The following is a 26,609-nucleotide window of genomic DNA, read 5'->3' as shown; positions in this document are numbered from 1 at the left end:
CGATTTTTCAAATTTCTCTTAAGCACAATCATAAGTACAAAATCCTAAATCATATGTACATGTACTTTCAAAGCTAAAATGAATTTAATTTTTCTACAATAAAGTGAGTCTGCATACTCAACTTTTCCATCCTGAAACTTGCATTCCATTAGCAAAGAAATGCATCAAATCAAAAGACATGCAACTTTAATCGGATAAGAATTCTAACCATTTCTTACCAATCCACATCAAAGGTGCTTCCTTTAACTGCATATCAACATTGATATGTGAATCATCCTGACACACATCAATGATGGAAGCTTCCTTTCCATTCTTGCCATTCTCTTTTTCCACCTTCTTCAAATTTCGTGGAAGCACTGTTGGATTCAAAGTCCAACGCCTTTCAACAATATGTCCTTTCTTATGGCAATAAGTGCAACACATGTTCATCTTCTTTGTAATCGCATAATTTGCATTATCCAATGGACCTTTGGCTTCTTGCCTCCTTTCCTTTTAAATTTTCATGTATGTGGCCATTCTCTTCCAACATTTAGAAACACTATGGTTAACCAAACCACAAAAGGAACATGAAATTCTTTACCAATGCTTATGTGGAAATTTACCATGCTTAATATAATCAAAAGAAGTGTGATTGAAATCATATTTATCCCTTTTTCTTTCACCTTTGTTGTCTTCGTGAGAAGGTGAATCGAATGAAGAAGTGGCTCCCTTCGAACCCCATCAATCTCTTCAATGATTTTAGAGCTTTCACAACTCTCTTGTTCGAGTGCATGCTTATGAACACTTTCTTCTTGCAAAGTATGTTTCAAACAATTGCATTCTCCATGAATATAATCTTTACAAACTTGAGGTAGAAAGGCTAAAATGAAACTCCTTCTAGGAACTGTTTCAATTGCTTTCATGGCTGCTTTGGAACTTTCTCTATAAGATTGTCCATAGCCAAGACCAAAATACTTAGGCCTTTCCTTAAACTTTATTGGCTCAATAATTCCCTGTGCGTGTTTGCCCAATCCTTTTCCTTCATAGCCCATTTTTGACATCAACTTGGAGCCTATACCTCTTGTATGTTTTTCAAAAGAACCAACATAAACATTCTTAGAGGAAATTGAAGACAAAGTAGAATTTTTTACCTCTTCTTCAAGTTGATACTTGAATAAGGATTCTTTGGCAGTAAGGAGTTGTTTCTCCATCTCATGCATCCTTTCGAGGTTCATATTTTCAATATGAAGTTTGCTCTCCATTTCCTGTGATTTTTCAAAAAGAAACTGATTCTCGTCCTTCATGGAATTCAACTTCTCTCAAAGTTTTGTGCTCTTCCTTTCATCCTCATACATTTCTCTCACCATATCCATCATGGTGAAGAATCCTTGCTTCATGTCTTCATCAAAGAATCTTATGAAGGAGGAGGATTTTGAAAACTCACTTTTAGAATTTGTCATCATCAAAATGAACAAAATAACTTCAACAAAATTCACAAAGCTTTCAAAATCTATTGACAAATTTCTGAACTAAATAGCAGTCGAATCAAATTCTTATTCAAACAGCCCTTTTGCAAACAAACCTCTTGTGCTTCAAGGGTTGCCTTGAGGTCCCTTTGGTAAGGAGAATGCCTTCATCCCTTCTTCCTTCTTGTCCTCTCCTGGACTTAGCTATCAATAGTTTTCCCTTCACCTTTGCAAACTTAAACAATAGTTAGTTTACAAACAATCAAATAGTAGGATTTGACTATTTGAACACCATTCAAGTCAAACAAGCAATCTTTTGCTCTGTCAATCAAGCATCCTTCTCTAATACCACCTAATCTAAAATGGGGGTTTAACAACGTGTTATTATTACAATAACCTCCCACCCCAAAGCTTAACAAATATATGATCTAGCTTATGTTGACAATTGCAGAATTGAGTACTTGAAACCGATGTATGTCTTTGTTTATTGTTAAATGTTTAAGTTCTTTAATTCCATTTGTTTCTATTGATATTAAACACGCATAGCAGCCATATAATGTAGAAAATAAACTCCAACACATAATAACAAATTTAATCTAGGAGTTCACCTGAATATCGTCGACTACGTCTCCTTGAGCTTTTGTCATCTTGACTTGGCTCTTTGGGATTATGGCAAAGTTTCTTTTACAATTTCCACACTTAAATCAAAAGGTTACTGAAATAAACCAATGGGCTTAGAATACCATCTATATCCCTGTCATGGTTTTCCTCACTCTGCAAATAGATCTAAGGTCCCTTAGATTATATTCCTTCAATTAGTGCTCTAAGCTTCCCTGAGCTTCTTGATGGCCTTAACTCCCTTAGAACTCTTTAACTGTCACTGAAACCTCTTCTACTATCTCTAGCACATATCAAACATCAACAATAGACTGATCATTTTCTCAAAATGAGCATTGCATCACCAAACTAGGCCTTCCTCCATGGTTGGCATTGGGCTGCCTCAAACTCCCATGTAGCATCTCGGCCTTTAGAAGTCTTCAAATTCTTCTAAAAATATCTGTAATCGATTCAGAAGGCTCATTACAATTAGGAATGACTATTGGTTCTCTAAGAACGAGTATTGGTAGCTCTTGCAACTACCTCCAACCCCTGGTGGCCCTTAGCTCCAAAATCTCCCTAGATGAAAATCTCCTTGAGAATGACTTCCTCAGCTTCTCTAGACTATTCCATTGGCTTCAAAAGGCTTTGGTTAGCCTAGATAGCCTCTTTTTTTACTCTCTCTAGTCAAAAACAATTCCTGGAATGCATTTAGTTAGTGTCCCCTAGGGATACTCCACTAAAAATGGTGAACTGGCACTTAACTCTAGTTAAATTTGGAAAAATTCACCTTTTTAGCACTCCACCAAGCTGAACCATCAGAGATGACTATTAGTTTAACCGTCAGCATGCATGTGCTGGGTTAATCCCGACAGTTAGGGATAATGTTGCATAGTTCTGGCAGTTAGGTTAATGCTGGCGGTATAACCGTTTCAGTCGGCGGTTAATTTGGCATGTGAACAGCTTTCGGGACTGTTGGGGGTCCTAATCCCCCAAATCCATAACAGTTACAACATAAATATACACCACAATATTTGTATGTTAAGAAACATGTCGAGCGGAGTTGGTTGGGGCATTGGTTTGTCTTGCCGGAGGTCACGGGTTCGATTCAGTCAAATGTCCATAAATTGCATTTTACTGGACTTTTCCAAATTGCAATAGCTCCTTCATACATTGTTGGTTTTTCAAACCATTCATGACACTGGAATTAGGAGAAGAGGTCAATCCAATTGCTCAGGTTCGACACTCTTTTGAACACTTTGAAATTTGAGCTATCATTAAGGTCCTAGATCAATATCTAATCACTTACACTTGTGTTCCATGTGCTTGTTGCATTGCATCATATTGATCATGGTTGTAGTAAGGTTATCATGAGGAACTTGATGTCAATTTTATGGAATGCATCGTTAGGATTACATGACTAGTTATATGATTATATGCAGCTTGATTACATCCTTGTGTGTTGGGTTACATTCTTGATTATTTTATTACATGTATCATTCTTGTAGGTTGATTACAAAAATTGATCGCTTATGCTCGACTACATGCGGTTATGTGTATGTTTAGTTGATTAGGCATTGCATATGCAGATTGAGAATTGCATGAGGCAATGTGTACAATGGAGTAATCTTTGTTGTCATGCAGGAGGTTATAGCATGCATTTTTATATGGCCTTGCATTGATGACTGGACCCTAGCTAGAATGATGTTTATGCGTGGATGCACTTATTTGATGTATGTCTATAGGTTATTATGGTTATGTTATACATGCATCACGTTGATTTGATGATCTTGTAGACAAGATATCATCACTGAGTTATGCTAAGGTAGATTGATTTATGGTGATTTGGTTTAGCTGACATAGTATGCCTTGCAGGAAAGAGATCAGATGGCTACCAAGGCAGTAGACTACATAGAATCTCCCTGTGCATCAGATGAGAAACATGGTGTGGGGCACTCTTCTAATTTGGCAGACACATTGAGAATCATGAAGGAAGAAACAAGGAGTTGTAAAGCAAACAATGCTAAAATCATGCAGGCACAAGAGAAACAAGCAAAGGTGAATGCGATATTACTTCAAAGTTTATCAAATTTGCAGTGACAGGGACCACTTCGGATCAGACATCGGCAGGAGGAAAAAAATAATGGGGCATATGGAAGCAAGTCTCCAAGTAGACACAGGTTGGATAGATCAGACACGATCAAAGATGGAAAATGTTGGACACTCCAAATAGGAGAGGTGATAGAACATAGGTATTATTCTAGTTCTGGTTTGGACAGGCATCATGATCATCATCGGTATCATCCTTATAGGAGGAGTGATAGGGGATACTTTCCATATGAGTTTAAGAAATGAAATCCACCTACCTTTGATGGAGAAATGAATAAATTGCAATATGCAAAGGCTTGGTTGCTTGGTATGAAGAAATTCTTCTGATTGCCTGATTATTCAGAAAACATGAAAGTAAAGATAGCCACTTTCAGTCTCAAAGGTAAAGCAGATATCTGGTGGGAAGACATTAAGAATGTCAAAGATATACATGAGGAATATTTGACTTGCCATAAGTTTGAAAGACTCTTCAAGAAGTACTTTTCTAAGGTACTATGATGACAGGGCTAAGGAATTTTATGAGTTGTAGATGGGTTCTATGACAGATGAGGAGTATACTAGCATATTTCTGGAGTTGCTGAGATATGTCCCTTACCTCAAATACGATAAGGCCAAGGTTCAGAGATTCCTCAGTAGATTTCTAGTTGCATACAGACACTAGATTGATTTCGATGATCCTAGATCGTTGGAGGAGGCCATCCAAAAGTTGAAGCATTGTTATGAGTAGTCAAAGCACAACGTTGAGCCTAAGCATGATTTGAAAATAAGTGACAAAGATAAAGGAAAATGGGCACCAAAGAGAGGGAGACCTCAAGATGAAAGTGAGAAATATAATGTTTTTCCTTACAAGAGATTCAATACAGCTAAGAAAGGACATGGAGAGCCTCAACCTAGAGGTAGTGGTAGAGAACAATTACAGTGTTGGATATGTGGTAAGGATCATCGTAAGAGGGATTGTCTGCAGTTAAGAGTGGTGGTAGACCCCATATCTATAGTACTCAGGAGGCGCATACAGTTGGTGATGTTGGTCATAGAATTCCTTGGATTTATGTAGTTTTAGAAAAAGGCAGGCAGATCATCAGGCGTTGATCATTGAGATGGACGATAAGCTTAGTGACTAAGTTGTTTCTATTTTGATTGATACTAGATCTAAATATAGTCATATTAATCCTAACCTGGTGGACAAGTTTGGTTTGAGAAAAGAAGTTCACGCAGAATCTTGGTTGGTACAGTTGGTTATACGTAAAAAGAAGCAATTTCACCATTATGTAAGATCTTGTGCATTTGAGTTATATGGTATTCCTACAACAACACATTTGAATGTATTACCATTGGGATCGTATAGTATGATTTTGGGTATGGATTGGCTATACGTTCACAGAACCAAAGTGGATTGCTTTGACAAGGCCATTGAGTGTGTGGATGATAGTGGGTAAAACAGGACTTTGCAGGGAAAGAAGAAGCCTACATCAGTGCGGATGGTTATTGCTATGCAGGCTAAGTTTAGTTGCAAAAAAGGTTGTGTGATGTTTGCAATACGCATTTCTAGTGACAAGGGTAAGGAGGTTGAGGATGCCGATGTGTTGAGTAGGTACCCAGTGTTTTAGTAGTCTCAGGATGTATTTCTTAAGTACATTTCATAGTTTCCACCTCATAGGGTGGTAGACTTTTCTATTGAGTTGGTGGCATGGGTAGCTCCAGCATCAAAACCACGTTATAGGATGAGCACGCCTGAGTTGGTAGGAGATGTTGGAAAAAGGATACATTAGACCCATTGTATCACCTTGGGGTACACCAGTGTTGTTCGTAAAGAAGAAAGATGGTACTCTTAGTTTTTTTCATTTACTACAGGTAGTTGAATAAGGTAATGATCAAGAACATGTACCCTTCTCCAAGGATTGATGATCTTTTTGATCAGTTAAAGGGAGTAGTAGTGTTCTCTAAGATCGACTTGATATCGGGATACCATCAAGTACACATAAAGGAAGAGGATATATTCAAGACTACGTTCAGTACCAAGTATGGCCATTATGCATTTTTTGTTGTTCCATTCGTTTTGGCTAATGATCCAGCTACATTCATGTGTTTGATGAATAGTGTGTTGCGTCCATATTTGGATAAGCTTGTTATTGTATTCATTGATGTCATACTGGTATATTCTAAAAATGAGGAAGAACATGCCAAACATTTAGCAGTAGTTTTGAGGTTGCTAAGAGAGCATCAGTTCTATGCTAAACTTAGCAAGTGTAGCTTCGTCTAGACTGAGGTATATTACATGGGGCATGTTGTCTCCAAGGATGGCATAGAAGTAGATCCAGAAAAGATAAGGGCTATCATGGAGTAGGACTCCTAAGAATGTGGATGAGGTGAGATCCTTCATGGGATTGGCAGGTTACTATAGGAGGTCCATCAGGAACTTCTCTCGCATTGCATATCCTATCATATCATTGCATTGAAAAGGTAAGGAGTTTGAATGGACAGAAGAATGTGAGGTTAGTTTTGAGCAGCTTATGCAGTTGTTGACACATGCACCAGTGCTAAAGATTGTGGATCCAGACAAGGAGTTTTTAGTATATAAAAATGCTTACAAGAGGGGACTTGGTGGAGTTCTCATGAAAGAAGGATAGGTAGTGTGTTATGAGTCATAGAAACTGAATGAGCATGATCAGAACTATCCAATGCATGACCTTGAGCTAACAACAAGTATACATGCATTGAATATATGGATACATTATCTTCTTGGCATGAGGTTCACATTGATGAGCGATCACAGTGGGTTGAGGTATTTGTTTGAGCAACCGAATCTAAATGTCAGGCAAGTTAGATGGTTGGCTACCCTTAGTGAGTTCAAGATTAAGATCAGATACATCAAGGGGAAGGAGAACAGGGTTGCAGATACTCTTAGCAAGAAGGTACAGGTAAATCATATAGCAACTATGAGCTCTTATGGGAAAATGTTACAAGATAATATTTTGCAAGCACGTCAGCAGGATGACAAATACATGGAGATCATGCATAGGTTACATCAGAGTACAGACACAGGTACAGGTAAAGCTACAAATGTAGGTATAGGTACAGGTATAGGTACAGGTGCAGGTAAAGGTACAGGTGCAAGTATAGGTACAGGTGCAGGTATAAGTACAGGTGATCAAGATGCAGACTATCATCTCACGGAAGATGGCTTGGTGATATTTAGAGATAGGATCAATGTGTCGAATTGTATTGAGCTCAAGAATCTTATGTTGAGAGAGTTTCACATGAAGCCATACTATTGACAGTAGTTAAGAAGTTCTACTATTGGCTGAATTTGAAGAATGAAGTGGCAGAGTTTGTGGCTAGATGTTTAGATTATGAGCAGGTAAAGGCTAAATGTAAACATCCATGTGGTTTACTACAGCCTATAGTGATTCTGTAATGGCAATGGGAGATCATTTCCATGGATTTTAGCACAGGACTTCCAAGGACAGTGAGGAAACATGATTGTATTATGGTCATGGTTGACAAGTTGAGCAAGGTATCTCACTTCATTCCAGTAAAGACTACATATTCAGCCAGTGAGGTAGCATAGGTGTTCATTAGAGAGATAGTGAGACTACATGGTGTTTGAAAGAAGATTGTGTCAGACAGGGATGAAAAGTTCACTTCCAAGTTTTGGAAGGAGATGTTTGCGGGCTTGGGTATAGAGTTGGCCTTCATTACATGTTATCATCCATAGATAGATGGATAGAGAGAGATGGTCAACAGGATCTTCGAAGATATCTTGAGGATGTAGGTGATGCACCAGCAAAGGGAATGGAAGGAGTACCTTCCATTGGTTGAATTCACATACAACAATGGTTATGAGGAGTCATTGAGGATGAGCCCTTTCGAGGCATTGTATGGACAAAGTTATAACACCCCCATCATCTAGAGTGATCCAGTGAACAGGGTACTTATTGGAATGGACATGGAGCAGGAAATGCAGGTTATAAAGAAGAATCTAAAGGCAGCACAGGATAGATAGAAGAGTTATGCAGAGCAACATAGGGTATTCAAGGAGTTCCGGGTTGGGGAGCATGTGCATTTGCACATAAAACCCAAGAAAATCTCTTTGAGGATTGGTTCATGTGTTAATTTGGCACCACGGTATTACAGGCCTTTTGAGATCCTTGAGAGAATTAGACCAGTGGAATATTGACTTGCACTGCCTCCAACATTGAAATTCCATGATTTTTGGCATATTTCATTGCTTAAGAAGTATATAAAGGATGTTGATGATGTTATTGATTGGTCTATATTGTAGGTGGAGCAAGAACAAGATCCCCATCTAGAGCCTCAGTGGATAATGTAGTGGAAGCATCTCATGCTCAAGAAAAAATGCATAGAGCAAATTAGAGTGTAGTAGAAGCACTTTGGGCGTGAAGAAGCTACATAGGAAATGGCGGATCAGATGCTACTCCTGTATCCTTCATTGTTTGTCATTTGAGGCAAAGCAATTTTTGCTTGATGTTGGTATATGTGTGGCATAAGTTTTGCTGATGTTTTTGTATATGTATGCATATGTACATATATGTAAATACCTCCATGAGCTAAGTTATAAATATCCAATAAGCTCTATGGATATTATGTTAAATTATGGTTGTTATATTTTCATGTTGTCATGATGTTTCTCTTTTGAGCAGGTATTTCATTGTAAATACTACAATGCGCTAAGTTAGAAAGTTCCATAGGTAGTATGTTTTCTTTCAAGTGGTTTCATTGAGGTCTTGGTGTGGTTTAACACCAAGGATGGGGTTCTGTAACATCCCTGGTGAAAATTTCATGTAATAAAAGTTAATAAAGGAAAAATAAGACCACAGTTAAGGGACACTTATTCCAAGCTTAATGATTGGCAAAGATATCCTAGTGGGCATAACTAGATGTATGCTTTGGCTAAGGAAAATTGGCAAAGGCTAACGCAAAGGCATTAAAAGGAAAAAGGGCATTTTTTGTACATTTATTTATGAAAACAAAGGAAATTAGGAGAAAATTAAGGTGAAAGGTCACAGGTTGCATGTGAGGAGGAAATTGAAGAAAAATAAAGGAAAATGAATAAAATAGATGCCTCATCCATAAAAAAATATTCTAAGGATCAGTTGATAACCGCTTGTTATTTTAGCTTTGGAGATCTCCCATTATTATCTCTCTCTCTCACTCTTGGTCACTTAGACTTTCTTGGAGGACTCTAGCTTTGGATCAAGGAAGGAAAAGAAAGCAAGGGAAATGAAAAGGAAAGAATGGATCAAGGAAAGGAAAGCAGGATTCAAGCAGCTTCAACAGGAATACTTGTAGGTAACCTTTTGCATGTGTGATTTCCTAGCTAGTTTGGAAATGCATGGCTTTGCATGTTGGTGTATGGTTCTCTTGTTGTCGATGGCATGCTTTTTTTGGGTTATGACAGTGGTTTTTAGCCTAGCCTTGCTTTTTTGCAGATGTCATGGTATGTTTGGATGTTTATTTCAGTTTTTGAGCTTTGGTTTGCCGAATGGATTTCAAAGTCAGGGCGGAGGTGATATTAAGTTCCATTATCAAAGGCCTAGGAATCCCTTGACTTTTTTAGAAGGATACATGGTAAAGCCTGAGGGAGAAGTATTGGTTTAGAGCTTAGTGATCTGATTTGGATTGCGGTAAAGCTTGAGGACAAGGAGACGAAAAATTCCTCAAAGATAGTGATGGATTTCGGGTGGCATTCCAAGTTCAGTTCGGTTGTGATCAGAGCACCAGTTTTGGTTTGATTGTGGTTTGATGAGGATGAAAGTGGTTTAACCTCTGGATCCCCTTGGTTTTTCCTGGATTGGTTGTTCTATGATATCCCACATTCATGCTTGGAATATGGCACGGGGGTGACTAGCTAAAAGAGAGATTCGGTTCAGCCATGTCTATGGTCAGATGGTACGTGGAAGTCTCGAACATGGTTAGATTTTCCTATGAATAATAAAATCTAAGTTATCTTACTTTTGCACTGGTTTACATGTGGATTTAATGGTTGTCATATCTCTAATGTTTAGATGATTTTATGCTAGTTCTAAGCATGGTTGAATGATTGGTTTATGTCATAGTTATTTCATGTATTTACTTGTAATTGTTAAATGGATAGATGCAAGACCTAATTGATGATGTACTAGTTCAATTGAGAAGGAGTTGATCCTTCTGGTTGTGTTTCATAAGTTCTATCAGTCATCTATGCTTTATCTTATATCCTAGACATGTAGGTTGCATTGATGCCATGTGTTTGACAGAATGTCAGTCCCGGTTGGGGATACTCAGGCCTCATCTTGAGGTTAATTTTTAGTTATTAGCATTGTTATCATTTCTTTGATTGATTCTAAAGATTGTAGCAAATTCCAAGTAGAGGCCATGATTCTAGTCTAGAAAATTGGCTCAAATCTCAGGGTCGTTCGCACAGGTCTAATGAGAAAAGTCCACAGTCACTGACACAGAGGCCTATGAGAGAAACTTTGAGTTTTTGGTCACCTTCATTCCTATAGCATAGGAGCGACTCTGGGATTAAAGGTTTAAAACATCAGTGGGACCTAGGGACAGGATGTCTAAGTGGCTAACATGTCTCTTAGGGGTGTAATTATTGGTGTGGATGGGTTTGTTTGATGAGTTTCGTTGATTCCATTTCCTTAAGGTCACAAAGGAGATCGAATCCATTATAGTAACCTCTCTCATCACATGTTTGCCCACCTGGTTGGCTGCTTGGGTGGACCTGGTATGAGGGGGTGTTACATCTTCTCTAAACACCCCCTCATAGCCACAACTTTTCAATGTCACTATAGAAATGAGAGAGTTAGGGTCAGTTAAACTAATGTAATAATTCCATAAAAAATTTATAGGCATAGAATTGAAACTATACACATTGTGAAACCTTATAACTTTTAGGGCCCTAGGGTAAAGAGAAGCTCCTACTTACCTAGGTGTAGCGCGTATATTTTTTCTATGGAGACTGAGGTTGCTACGTCGAGGAATATTTACACCAATAAACTGTATGGAAAAGAGGTTAGTAGTCACATATGGATGGAGATGTTGAGATGTGGAAAAATTAAAGAACAGTCTAAAATATTAGGACCCTACCGTTCCCTTTGCTCCAGAGGTTGAGAGCCATGAAGTGTAGGGGTGCAATTTTTAGTACTCTTTGTATATGGAAGAAGAGAACCCAAATATGATAAAACATAGTGGATTTAGGCAAGATAGCTTTGGTGTTCGAAAATATTCTAACTAGAACAAAACCAATGAAAAACCACCTTAGAGAAATGAAATTTAGTAGTGATGGAACATCCTCATGAAGTTGGGCTTCACACTGGAAGAAGGGACCAAGTAGATGGTCATCGACCCTAGAGAAAACATTAATGTCATGAGAAAGGAGATGGGAATCATCCACATAAATAACACTAAACATAAAGGATGAAATTTCTCAAACAAAAGAAAGCAAGCTACCTGTAAGAATGTCGGGCACGACCAATGGCGGAGGCACATGGATTCTGCCTATTGTTCATGGCTTATGTGCATCCACAATAAGCTAGATGTCGAGTATGGATAGAGAGTGTTGTGGTGAATCCATCAGACAAAGAGAATGGAAACAAAAATGCCACATTGGCCAAACCATTAGGGTTCAAAATGAGTTAGCATTACGAAGAATGAGCGTGATCATTCGATGTCCATCTCCTCATCCTAACCATCCAAACATTGTCACACAACCATCATAATGTTGTTACGGCAGTCACATGGCCCCCATGTGACGGAGGTAGGTGTGGCAAAAGTTGATTACAAGGTTAATTCTCTAAGGTATAATGGTACAGGTGGTATGGGAATTTGCAAAGAGTTTATCACTAGAGGAGAATCTTCATTACCTAATTTGACTAAATACATAGTTTATTTATGTGAATAAATAAAAACATAAGGTATAGTGTAAAAGTTAGGAGGTGCACTCCATAAAAATATAATGCACAAAATAATATCACTATGGAAAAACCCCATGGCATATAGTTTTATATGGCTAAGAGGATATCCCCCTCATAATTATTTAATATTCATTCTAAACTTATAAAATTAAGATAATTCTCTTAGGTGCAGAGTGAGAGATAGTTACTTGCTAGGAATAAGGGTATTCAATAACATGCTCATAAAATAAAAGTGCAGAAATATATATACCATCTAAAAAGAGTGCTAATGCTATAAACCAGTTTTGGAAAAAAAAAACCAAAAAATAAAAAAACAAAATTGCACTACACAAGAAGAGTTGTGGCATGCTCCCTCTATCCTCTCTCCCTCTGTCCTCTCTCCATCTCTCCATTGTCACCCCCTCTCTCTCCGCCTTCCTCCCTCTATGTCTTTCTTCTTCCCTCCCTTTCTCTCCCCCTCCAACTCCATCTCTCTATCCCTCTCCCTCCCCTCCCCTCTCTCTTCCTTCCTCTCTCTATCATTCTCTTCCACATCCCTTTGTTTATCCCCCCATCACTTTCTCTCTCTCTCTTCCCTCTAACTTTGTCAATATCTCCCTCCCTCTCTCATTCTCTCTCTCCCCTCCATCTTTGTGTCTACCTCTCTCTATCTTGTCCTTCTCTCCATATCTCTCCTCTCCTCTCTCTTCCCCCCTCTCCTCTCTCCTTCACTCTCTTCCCATCCCTCCCTTGTAACGCCCTCTCTCTCCTCCTCTATCTCTCTATGTATTTGTTCCTTCCTCCCTCTCTCTCCCCCTCCAACTTCATCTCTCTCTTTCCCTCTCTCTCTCTCTCCCTCTCTCTCTCTCTCCCTCTCTCCTTCCCTCTCTTCCCTCCTCTCTCTCTTCCATCCTCTCTCCCACCTCCCTCTCTTTCTCTCCCCCATCACTCTCTCTCTTTATTTCTCTCTCTCTCCGCCCTCCAACTTTGTCACTATCTCTTTCCCTCTCTTTCTTCCCCCCTCTCTCTTAAATTTGATCCCATTATATTGTGTTTAAGAAAGTACTAAATTAAAAAAAAAAACTCAATTGGTTGTAAAAAATTAAACCTATATTCTGGATCAATCGTCTCAAAGAAAATGCAATAATGAAAAATTTAAAATAGTCATGCACTATCTTTCCTCTACTAGTGTTATTCAATATGCTTTCTCCCATCACTTGGATCCTTAGTTAAGATGGATCTATGCTTATTATTAATACTATTATTTATATTACATAAATTTCACATCTTTATATATAAACTTATTCTCATTTTTAATTTGATTAAAACCTTGATTTAATTTATATGGGAATTTTTTTTAGTAGTCATAACTCAAAAGTAATGGTTAAGAGCATGTGCTTCCATCTAAGAGATCACAGGTTCAAAACCAGAGAGGGCTAGAGTATGTATGTCTTCTTAGAATTAGCAGTCAAATCGTTGCAATGTGGGTCCCTTGTCCCACAAACAAGGGGGTCCATACACCAATTTCGTGTCTCTCTTGGTCGTGACCTTAAAAATGGATAACATATAATATAATAATATTTCTCCTTCTAGATTTAATTTAAATTTTTTTATAAAATTAAATTAAATTAAAATATTTATACTTTGAAATAAGTTATGTTTTTTGGGCATGTGGTATTTATAAACCATGGTATTAGTGCATGGTACTGTAACAAACTCTATTTACATGTTAATAATATCCACAGTAAAGTGGGGGTGAATATCCATGGTTAAGAATCATTTCATATTATAAAATATTTTGATTGTGAAATAAGTTAAGGTTTTCGGGCATGTGGTATTGATACACCATGGTATTGGCTCATGGTATTGTAACAAATCATATTCACAAGTTAATAATGAAATCAAAGTATAAAAAATTGACTTAAACTTAAACTTTTTATTATTCTTTGAGTCAACATTTAAATGTTTACAACTTTATATTACTTTTGACTTTTTATTTATTACTTTTAACTTTTTGTTTATTACTTTTAATGTTTAATGTTAAATGTTAAACATTTAAACTTGGCATCTACCCCATACTAGGTTGTAGACCTATTGGCGCAATTATCAAAGTAAGAAATAAATATATTTTAAAATTTTGGTTTTTAGTAAGCTTGTCTTCCCGATTAATCACATCAATATTATTTGGTCGACACATTAGCTGGTTCAAAACATCCACCAAATAATACTCATGTGATTAATCCGCAAGACAAGCTTACTTCATTATGGATCACAAAATCCTAAGATCTAACATTTTAATTTTTAATTAATTTATTTATTTAATAATAATGTAAATATTTGTATTGATATAATTCAATTATGTCATATACTTTAGGTATGTTTAGCATAATCAATATTAAAATTTTTCTCCATTGTGGAGCATTAAATTGACAAACAAAGTATTGGTCTCTAGAGGTGAAAATTTTCCAAAAAAAAAACCCAAAAAAAGTAAAATATGCAAAACACCCAACCCATTTAAGGATGAAAACTTGCATTACAATGTACTTACCTACATCCATTGTTCATTTAGGTCTGGCAATTATTTATTCTCTCACCATTTGAATCAAAGAATGAATTAAAATACAAAGTGAGAGAGTTTTACATGCATAATTGACCTTAGTGGAGGATGCCACAAATTGAGCCTCCCTTCTTTTTTAAGAATTCTTAACATATTTTTCAATGGAAATGAAACCTAAAGAACAAAAAATGGCCTTAATTAGTCATCCACATTTAATTCACCAAACTTCAAGATGTAATTTTGATTGGCACATTCATCTAGTTCCTTTTATTTTTTATTTCGTAAGACATGGACATAGTTAATTGAGGGGATTTCTTTTCTAACCTTTCTTATTAGATTAAATAGGTTTTCCAATACCTTATTCAAGAAAAAGTTCTTTTTACCATATGTTGAATAATTAGAAAAAAAATCCCCAATACACTTGAAGGAAAAACTTTATTTTCTTTAGCTACAAAAAAACCTTAGAGAAGACCATCCCCTTTTAAGTGATTATTTGCCATCTTTTATAATCTTCATGTCAAAGTTATAGAGTACCCCTCATCTAACCTCTTGTTAGAATCATAGAGTAACTCTGCTATCCCCTTAATTTTTAATTTACTTTAAATATAGAATTTTAATTATAAAAATATTTTTAAAACCATTTAAATTTTTAATTAATTATATAAATAATTAAACAAAGTCTTTTGGTAGAAATCACAAATGTGATTCATCTTATATAATTTCTACCAAAAAAACTTTGCTTAATTCATTATGGATCAAAAACTTAACTACAAAAATATATAAATAATTTTTAATTTAGTTTAAATATATCATTTTAATTATAAAAAATATTTTTAAAACCATTTAAAAATTCCAACCTTTACGCGCTGTAAAGTATAAAACCCCTAAATCCTCATTTTTGAAATAAAAAACCCCCATAATTCCCTCTTTAAGGCTCAACGGCCATTAAAAAAAAAAAAAAAAGTTCTGTACATCATGGGGTAGCCCAAGTTGAACAAAAATGAGAAAAGAATTAAAAAATAAGGGATCTATAACTAATATAAATAAAAATTAAATGAGGGATCTTGTTGTCCAATTTCTATTAAGGTAAGGCATAGGGCAGACCAGTTATAGTGCAGGGAATAACTGTCGAACCGTCGGGAATTCGCGCCCTTCACATTTTGTATTTGGCGTGTATTTGGCCAATACGTCTGGGCAAGGCAAATAGAAAAAAAGCTTGTGGGCTCGTAATATTCTCTGAGAGCCAAAGGAGCTGAAGCGTTTTGAAGGGAGTTAAGCTTGTAAAGGCTCGTGGGGTCGTTGTGACTCGAACTCCTTACCTCTCCTGGATCATTTCTGCGAGATTTCTGAGATCCCGGAGGCCAAAATGTCTCTCAGACCCAATTCCAAAGCCGATGCCCGGAAGCAACGTTACAAGGTGGCGGTCGATACAGTGGAGGCCCGTCGCAAGCGGGAGGAGAACCTGGTGGAGATTCGAAAGTCTAAACGGGAGGAAAGTCTGCTGAAAAAACGCAGAGAAGCTGTTTCGTCTGCCCCCAATTCTCAGCTTTCAACTGGCTATGATCAGGCGATTTCCCTGGATGAAAAGGTGAATTCTCATTTATTAACTAAGAATATAATAATCTGTTGCTGTGCACTGTAGTCAAGTGCTAGATTTGTAGGAATTTGCCAACATCGGCTTAGGGTTTGATATAATTTCGTTTAAAGTATTGATCTTTAAATAAATTTTAAAGCTGTAAAATCTAACCTTCTAGTTCTGAATCCATGCATTTTGCAGTTTTGGAAGAGAATATGTAAACACATTTAAATTTGAGTTTCATATGCACCATAGAATGCTCCGTTTCTTTGCATCTATCTGGATTGCTGGCATGTTAGTGTTGAATGATCTGTAATGGCCAATGTTTCTGGGTGCAGTTACAGAATTTGCCAGCGACTGTTTATGCGCTTGCTTCTGATGATATTCAGGCAAAAGAGGCTGCTCTTGTTTACTTAAGAAAAATGCTATCTGTCGGTAAGATTCTCTTTACTTTTTTTTCAAACCTACAAGAACCTGCCATGTTTGATGAGGAAAAACTGCTAGACTCGTATTTTTATTTCAATCAAGCAATTTGACCGTCTATTATTAATGCCTTCTCTGTGCAGAAAGTAATCCTCCTATCAACGCAGTCATTCAGTCTGGTGCAGTTCCTGTGCTGATAAGTGTTCTTAAGATGAGTGATTTTCCTCAGCTCCAGGTAACATGCAATCTATGTATGAATCTTGGCTGATAATGTAGATACCAAAAGGAAACTTCATGCCTAGATACTATTTAATGAAAAGAAATTAACCAAAAATATTCAGTTGAGTATATACTTATTCATAATTGCTATGATATATATGTTATTTAAATTTGATAATAGAGGATGGAATGTACATATAATTTGGTTGTTGGAGTGGCCATCTCATTAGTAAGCTTTCAAGATTGTTTATGGTTGTTTCAATGCAGGATGGATATCAATTCTTTGATTAGTTTTATTTAAGCTTTTAATATATCATAAATTTAGCTTGATTGTATATAAAGGTAACGATTTTTTATTAATTTAATTGATAAAAAGGCATATATATGGTTTGTTATGAGAACGTTGTTAATTGCCTGACCTGTTCTCCTAATATAGTTGAGTGATATCTTGGAATAATTCTTATTATAATTCCTAGCCTCTGTTCTCACCAGATGTCTATATCGCTAGGTGTGTCTATTTTAAAATTATAGTTATTATGGAAGATAGATTATTATCTTAAAATTACAGTTGTGATGGTATGAACTTGTGATACTTGATAATGCAGTTTGAAGCAGCTTGGGCTTTGACAAATATAGTCTCAGGAACCTCTGAGAATACAAAGGTTGTGATTGATTACGGGGCACTGCCTATATTTGTAGATCTTCTTACCTCTGCGAATGATAATGTTAGAGAACAGGTAGCATTTTGTTTTACAGTGATAAAATTTTTCTTCTCAACTATCTTTATATGTCTGTAATTTTGGATTTTAATTTAAAAAACTACTACCTATCTTTGAGTTCAACTGTTGTTCGTGTAAGGCTGTTTGGGCTTTGGGAAATATTGCTGGAGACTGTGCACCATTTAGGGATCTTGCCCTCAGTCATGGAGCTTTGAGGCAGGTGCTTGCCCAGGTGAAAGAAAGTGCCAGAATTTCAATGATAAGAAATGCTACATGGGCTGTGTCAAATTTTTGCCGTGGTAAACCTCAACCTCTATTCGATACGGTAAGCAGAATCCATTTTCTGGCTTCTCTTCTTAGTTTTGCATATACTGTGGAGTGTTTTGTAAATCTTGGTGCTTGGTAGATTTGGACATAACATGGACCTAGACGCTTGTTCATTACATTTACTCCATCATCAGGTTTTAGAAAATGCTCAGAAATTTGGAATTCCAGGAATATAGAGTACATGTCTCTATGAAACAAGGAAGTTTAATCAGCTTAATCATATTGCAAATTGTCTAGTGGGTTTTTTGCGGTGTGGGGAATTTCTCTGTTTTAATACTTTGTTGCTTGTGCATTCTTGCCTTATCCAGCTTAAGATGGGAATAGCAGAAATTGTTACCATTAATATTTTTCTCTGTCAATTCCTTTTAACAGACTTATGGCTGTGGTTTTCAGGTGAGCTATGCGTTGCCTGCCCTGCAGTGGCTTATTAATCTGCAAGATGATGATGTATTGGCAGACGCATGTTGGGCTCTGTCATATCTTTCTGATGGCCCCAATTTAAAAATTCAGGCAGTAATTGAGGCTGGCATTTGTCCAAAGTTGGTGGAACTTTTGTCGTGAGTATGATAAGCACATAAGCGATGAGAGTTTAAGTAGCGTAACTTTTATTTTTTTCTATAATGAAATAAGTATCAGGATTTTACTATTAGTCCGCAGCTAAGATGAATTTACAGTATTTATACAAATACAAAGCACAACGTTTTCCTAGTTATTATATAAAGTTTTTCTGTGTTAATGGATGTTTTCTATTGTATTTCAGGCATCCTTCACCATTTGTTATTATCCCTGCTTTACGAACAGTGGGTAATATTGTTACTGGCGATGATGTGCAGACCCAGGTCTTTTTCTACAAACTTTTCATATTTCTTCCAAAACATTTACATAACTACTTGTATATGTTGAGCTGTCATTTAGTGGTTAAGATAGGAAGCCTTCATGAAAAGGAGTCCAAATTCAAACACTGGTGGATACACTTTAATGTTTATCGTTTCATCTTGTACTTTGTCATGTGCAGGCTGCTATTGACAATGGGGCTCTTCCTCGCATTTTACACCTCCTCACAATCCAACCTACGAAGAAAACCATAACGAAAGAAGCTTGTTGGACAATCTCCAATATTACAGCAGGGACCAGATCCCAAGTTCAGGTGGAAATGGCGTTGGATTCTTTCTCTTAGTTGCTACCAGTGTCTCATTTTGTATGTAACAAAAGCCTTTTGTTTTGATGCATTTTTTTACATTGCAGGCTGTGATCAATGCCAAAATATTTCCTCCGCTTATATTCCTGCTAGCAAATGCCGAATTCGATATAAAGAAAGAGGCAGCGTGGGCAGTTTCAAATGCAACTTCTGGTGGAAACGATGAACAGATAAAGTACGGGGTTTTCCTTTCATTGCATATGTAAAGTACGGGGTTTTCCTTTCATTGCATATGTAATTTTTTGTATCCATTTTGATCTACGATGCTAGGTCGGTAACATGAGCTTTTCTTTTTTAACAGATACCTTGCCAGTCAAGGTTGCATACAGCCACTTTGTGATCTTCTAACCTGCCCAGATGCAAGGATTATAACAGTCTGCCTTGAAGGTCTAGAAAACATCTTGAGAGTTGGCGAGGACGAAAAAAATCTAGGTGTCACAGAGGTTAATGTATATGTGACCTTAATTGAGGAAGCTGGTGGATTGGATAAGATTGAGGACTTGCAGTCTCATGAAAATAAAGAGGTCTATGAAAAAGCAGTTAGGATCCTTGAGAAATATTTAGCCGAGGATGATTTGGAGGAAATGCTAGCAACGTCTGATACACCTCAGATTAGTTTTGGTTTTTCTACAGATAAGGAGCTAGAAGTTCCACCTGGTGGTTTTAATTTCATGTAGAAAGAGAGATTATCCTCTTGTATATTACAGGAAATGTCTAATCTGCAAGAATACTATGGAAAGCTGTGGTCCTCAATCTACTTGATTCAATAGATGCTTGTAGTGCGTCATGGTTCCACACTTGTATTGTTACAAGTTGATTGATAGAATAATTAGAATTTCAATAATAGAATAATTATAATTTCCAATTTTGATGTCATCTTGTTTAGAAGTTTTAGAGATATCTGTGTAGAGTATTGGTTTTTTTTTTATTTAACAAGGGTACAACTTCGTATATTGAAGTTTGCTGTATTATGAACTCATGTAGAAATTTGTTGTCTTATTTGTTCTGTTAGTGTGGCGATGACCCAAATTGCTGTAAATTGTTTATTTTGTTTTGTCCTATACGTTGGATGTATTGTACTAGTGGTTTAGTGCAATGTACTCTATGTTGTGTATAGATTATTGTATTGTACTAGTGGTTTAGTGCAAGGTACTCTATGTTGTGTATAGTTTATTTGTGGAATAATTTACTTACGAATCCGCTAAGGTCTCTCCCAATAATGTACTTACAAATGCGCTTAGGTCTCCCTTTTGTATAAATATGCGTTGGATGTATTTTATTAGTATTTTAATGTAAAGTACTCCGCGTTGTGTATAGTTAACAGATTGTGTCATTAATTGTACATTTATTCATAATTAATTCATTGTGTAATTAGGTTGTCTTTAATTATGCATTGATTCATAACTAATTCACTGTGTAATTATCACAGGTGGTAGAATTATGCATTTATTTTACATTTAAGTAGGGTAGGTGAATTAGTAATTTAGTGTTAAGTATAAGGATGGTTTGATTTTGTTTATTTTTGGTGATTGTTCAAGATTTGTTAGGTTATTATTATTTTGTATTATTCAAGTGTGGTAATAATAGATAAAAATAATTTGAGGTTAATAAGGATATTTTATTTAGTTATTTAATTAATTATAATTATAATGAAATTAATGTTGCATTATAATGGGTTCAAGACTTGTTAAGTTATTATTATTTTGTATTATGGAAGTGTGGTAATCATAAATAAAAATAATTTGAGGTTATTAAGGATATTTTACTTAGTTATTTAACTAATTATAATTATAATGAACTTGATGTTGCATTATAATGGGTTCAAGGTTTGTTAAGTTATTATTATTTTGTATTATGGAAGTGTGGTAATGATAAATAAAAATAATTTGAGGTTAATAAGGATATTTCACTTAGTTATTTAACTAATTATAATTATAATGAAATTGATTTTGCATTATAATGGTTTGTTTTGTTTCATTGTTATTTTTGAAATCTTATGGGAAAATAGTAATCTTCATTATGGAGAAGAAAATCACATTCTATATATGCATTGATGTGCATTCATAGGTTGGCTAAACAACCATCCAAGAAAAATAAAATAAAAAAGGCTTGTAAAAAATGAGATTAGATGAAAAACATATTTTAAATGTAAAATATCTTCAAATTTAAATGTAAAATATTTTCAAAAAAACGTGTTTAAAATGTAAAATGTCTTCAAAGAGTGTTTTAAATGTTAAATATCTTCAAATTTAAATGTGATATATCTTCAATTTAAATGTAAAATATTTTCAAAAAAACGTCTTTTAAATATAAAATGTCTTCAAAGATTGTTTTAAATGTAAAATATCTTCAAATTTAAATGTAAAATGTCTTCAAAGATTGGGTGCATTGTGTGCATGTCACAACTTAAAATCTCATTAAACCAAAACCAATTTATAACGATCACGAGTTACCAAAAAACTTGCAACTTATGAAATCTCTTCTCAATAACATATAAAAGGAGAAGCTTGAAGCAGAGTAACTCAAATATTTGAGCCTCTACCCAAACAAATTTGCAACTTGAAACAATGATTTTTACCAATTTATAACAATCACGGAACATATGAAATCTTTTCTCAATAATAAAAAAAGAAGAAGGCACTCAGAAATTATTATTTGAGCCTCTACCCAAACCAATTAGCAACTCGAAACAATGAAATTATTATTTGAGCCTCTGCCCAAACCAATTTGCAACTTCAAACAATGAGAAATTATTATTTGAGCCGCTACCCAAACCAATTAGCAACTTGAAACAATAAAATTATTATTTGAGCCTCCATCCAAACCAATTTGCAACGTGAAACAATAATTTTTATTACAGGTATAAAAAAAAAATTATACAGCACCCACCCCTTGCATTCGTGGGTAAAAGTGATCAAATACTTTAACGATTATATTATATTACGAGGATTATGTACATGCTCAACAACAGATAGAAACCCCCCACAACTTGCATTCATGGGACCCTTGCATTCGTGGGTAAAAGTGATCTAATACTTTAACGATTATATTAGGAGGATTATGTACATGCTCAACCACGGATAGAAGAGAGAAACTTGCGTGGTGATTTTGGAGACAAGTTCATGTGTTGATTGTTTCTATTTAAATAGTCCACTAAATTATAATTATGCATCTTATCATTTTTAGTTTCTATTTAACGAAAACAATAAGATCCCAAAATCATTACATGAATTTTGGGACTAAAAATGTTTTTCCATTTAAAGTTATCAAAATGGGAGATATTATACATTTGATTGCGAACTTGTCCATTTTGGGTTTGATTCATCTAATATAGAATGCAATAAACCTTCAAGTTTTATTTGGAAATCAATTTTCATTGTGAATTGGTTTGGATGAAACTATTTTTATCAATTTATAATTCGTTTTGATAATTTTGTTAATGGTGTGAAGGTGATGGGAAGTGGTTGGCTAGGAACTCACTCTCACTCAATAGTATAGTACTAGAGGTAGTAAGAGCTTTGCATAAAGTACTAACAAGTATTTATGTACATCGTGGTTTGGTATTTTAATGGTGTTCAATTATTGAGGTGTATTGGGATTTTAATGGTGTTCAATTATTGAGGTGTATTGGGATCATTTGCAGTGGATGTCTCTATGATTTATTGCAAAGGAAATATTTGGGTATATCCACCCAAAGGAATCACTTCTTGTCGGCTTATTAACAAAGTCTAACTCCCCAAGGGCATCGAAGAAAATTGACCCCATGACTTTCCATTAGCGAGGTGATTTTAGCAACGGGAACTTTACCAATTGAGCTAACCCTCAAGACTAATGGATATTTCTATGATAGACCACCAATAATGAATAATGTGAGGAAATTTGGTGGTTCTTTTACAAAATTAGCATTCTTAAAAGAAATCATTAAGTGGTTGGATATATTGACTAAATGTTATGTATAGAAGAGCCTATGGTTTAGTCTAGAATATTGAATTTCATTAAGAATAAGAAATTTAATATTAGATTTAGAGAGAAGATGAATTTTGAACATAGAAGGAAAATTTTAAGATTCCATATATTTTAAAAGAAGATTGGATTCAAACTTTTTTAAATCTAAAGGTAATAGGTTAGTAGAAAGATAAACATTAGATGCAATAGAAGTTTAAAAAAACTTGTTAATACCTAGAAAAACCCCATGTTAATTCTAAAATCATGTATGAAATATCTAGATATTGACCTTTTATATTTTTATTACTATAATGTTAAATTCTTATTATATATGGTTTTGTATTATATTCATTGGAAAGGGAGGTTTTACTCATTGATCACATAGTAATCCACATATATTGCGTGTTGCTACAATACCAATAGGCCTAAATAAAGTTACAATAGAATATGAATTACAAGTAGATGGGGTTTTTATAGCAATTTCATTTAGTGAAGTACAAGAAGGGACACACAAACAAGTTGGATGACATGCTTTCAAGGCCCACCCACATTAAATATCACAACTTTGGGAACTTTGACTCACATTTCACCCATGTATACAAAGAGGCATACGCAGACATTGAATACTTTAAGTAGGTCTTTCAACAGAGAGTCATGTACCTGATGGTGAAAAACAATTGACTATCATCTCCAAAATGGGTTACTCTACAAGTTGGACAATTTATGTGTTCTTAAAAGTGAGCAACTGTTCACAAGATGAAATAAAATGCATCTTGGTTCATAAGAGGTTGTATGCATTGATGTACTGGAGAGCCTAGTAAGTAGGTCTTTCAACAGTTACAGAGTCATGTACCTGATGGTGAAAAACAATTGACTATCATCTCCAAAATGGGTTACTCTACAAGTTGGACAATTTATGTGTTCTTAAAAGTGAGCAACTGTAGCTAATGAAAGAGGCTCACAAGATGAAATAAAATGCATCTTGGTTCATAAGAGGTTGTATGCATTGATGTACTGGAGAGCCTAGTAATAGGGAATAGGGGCTATATCATCCCTATGTACCCATTCATCCTTGGGAAAACATTTCCATGGAATTTATGGGAGCATTTTCAACAACTCATAAAAGATATGACTACCTATTTAGGGTAATTGATATGTTGCATAAGATGTATATTATCATGCCCTGCAAAAATATCATCAATGGGAAAGAAGCAAAGTTATTGTTTAAATAGGTCTAGGTGCACTTTGGAATTCCAAGGAGCATAATCTCAGATAGGGACACAAGATTTATTAGTGCATTGAACTACATCATGGGAGACAAGATGGATACAAAGTTCAACTAGACTAAAATATCCCATCCACAAAAAAATGGACAAAAAAATTTGTCAACAAGACTAGTATGCATCTTTTGAGGGGTTACAATCAAAAGCATATAAATATTTAGGATGAAAATCTAGTTTACATACAACACTCTTATGATAGATAAATCCATACTTTTACAGATAAGTTTGCATTTGAAACTTATTTTGGATATCTTTGACCTTCAATTTTGGATATTGCATATGAAAAACAAGGAGTTGGGAAAGATCTTACAAGGGATGTCTTAAGGGTGGAAAATTTTTTTGAGAAGATCAAGTATATCCATCTATAGGAATATGAGAATTAGAAGTCACACGGAATATACAAGCCAAGTCATGATCAACACTAAATAGAAAATTCATTTATAGTGAGGGAGAGAGTGCTCATAGTTGAACAAGGAGAGGTTACAAGGTCTTGGTGAGAAAATCAAGGCTTTGTGATATGGTCCCTCTGATATACTGGACAAGGTGGGAGATGATGCTAATAAACTCATTCTACCTACATATATGTGTATTTACACAATGGTGAATGTAGAAAATATGAAACTCTATGAGCCTTCCATGCTAGATTAAGAAGAGAAACAAGTCCTACCTTATGTAGAGGATCTAGCACCTTATGCTCAAGTAGAGTTAATAGAGGATATTATTTTACTAAAGAAACGTAGAAATACAATATAGGGGTAGCATGATATTTGGTATATTGGGTTGAAAGGAAAACTCCCAACCAAGGCTAAATGGTACTCTAGGGTGAAGGTGGAGGAAACATTTCATCACCTCATTTACTATAATCTTTTGGGGACAAAAAGTCTCTCAAGATGGGAGGTATAATTTATATTGGATCATTATATTATTTTTCATTCATTTTGATACTTTTAGAGTGGAAAAATAGGAGGAATCAACTCACAATACCATTTTTACTAGCAAATTGTGATTTAGTGAATTGGTGTTTTAAACCCTTTGGAGGAAGTTTGAGGAATGTTATGAAATATTTTTTGGTCCAAAATATCTCCTTTGTACCATATTTTTGGTGTTATTTTGCACTCAGATACCTTTCCAATAGTGTAAGGAATACCCCAAACAGATCCTATATGAAAATTAAATGGCACTTGTAAGTTGGCCTTATTTTTACCACCATGATTGAGGAGGATGTCATGTCAACCCCCATTATTCATGAAAAAGGGTCTATACACATGATAAAGATGAATAATACTCTATAAGAGTGAATATTGCAACTATATTTAAGTGTTCTTAAAGAGTTAAACTTAACCATTAGTAGGCTATCGAATAGTGTTATAATCGGGCCACTAGGAGGAAAAGGGGTCTCATTCTATTTAAGTGCATTTTGGCCATAGATGAGCAAAGTAACTAAGAGTGGATAGAGAGAGAAAATAATGGATTGTATTTTGTAGTAACCCATGGGCTACAAGTCTCACTCCTTTGTCCTTCCATCCATTTCCATTCAAATAATGAGAGCATGGAGCAACCTCACCTTCTGGCTGGGTTTTCTATTAAAATGGTTTCCTAGGTCAAACCTTGTGTTATTGTGGTTTTATTACTTATTGTTTTATTTTTTAATCTATTTTATGCATATTTATATATCGCATGCATGAAAGTAATAATTTAATAAATCTAGAAGCTAAAGTATTTTAGATTTTAAGTATAATTGTAACACCCTCCTCCCACATCTACCCAAGCAACTGACCAGCTGGGATAAACATGCGAGGAGAGGCCACTATGATATGATTTGACCTCCTAACTCACAATTTTAAGGAAGTGGAATTGATGGAAACACACCATATAGGCATCCAACATCATCAATATAACCCTCAAAAGACAAGTCAGACACTTACACAGCCTGTCCCTAGGTCCCACTATTGTTTTACATATCCTGGGCCATAGTGAGTCTATGCTATGGGCAAGGAGCGATTAATAACCTAAAGTCGCTCTCACAGGCCTGCCTGCCAGTGAGTGTGGACCAAAATTTCTAGTTTTGTGCCAGCGACCCTAGGATTTAAGCCGCTTTTTTAGGCTCAGAGCTCGGGACACTGCCCAGAACTGATCCATCTCTTCAAATCAGTAAAGTAACATGGAAATGGAAGTAGTAAAGTAAATACTTGTTCAAGACCTTGATTGGATCCCTACTGGCCATGACAGGAATTTCATCAAACATATCATCAACATGTAACCTAGAGGTGTCAACCATAGAATTAAGGGTATGGATCTCATACTTATCTA

General features: G+C 35.5%; 1 protein-coding gene across 1 annotated transcript; it reads left to right on the top strand.

Moving 5' to 3' along the window:
• The first annotated feature begins 15,823 nt into the window (after window positions 1-15,823).
• On the top strand, window positions 15,824-19,811 carry LOC149170020 (importin subunit alpha-like). The gene is made up of 10 exons (XM_089427209.1): window positions 15,824-16,197; window positions 16,524-16,620; window positions 16,752-16,843; window positions 17,433-17,564; window positions 17,686-17,871; window positions 18,267-18,430; window positions 18,634-18,712; window positions 18,889-19,020; window positions 19,119-19,246; window positions 19,373-19,811. Exons 1-10 carry the CDS (start codon window positions 15,976-15,978, stop codon window positions 19,746-19,748), a joined length of 1,608 nt encoding a protein of 535 aa, XP_089283335.1. The 5' UTR covers window positions 15,824-15,975; the 3' UTR covers window positions 19,749-19,811.
• Window positions 19,812-26,609: the final 6,798 nt, after the last annotated feature.

This window comes from Pinus tabuliformis, chromosome 4_2 (assembly GCF_031772625.1).
Source record: "Pinus tabuliformis cultivar Carrire ecotype Pingquan chromosome 4_2, CPIR1, whole genome shotgun sequence".
In the NCBI taxonomy this organism is placed as follows: domain Eukaryota; kingdom Viridiplantae; phylum Streptophyta; class Pinopsida; order Pinales; family Pinaceae; genus Pinus; species Pinus tabuliformis.
The sequence above is the reverse complement of the archived record's forward strand: the minus strand, read 5'-3'. Positions and strand labels throughout refer to the sequence as shown.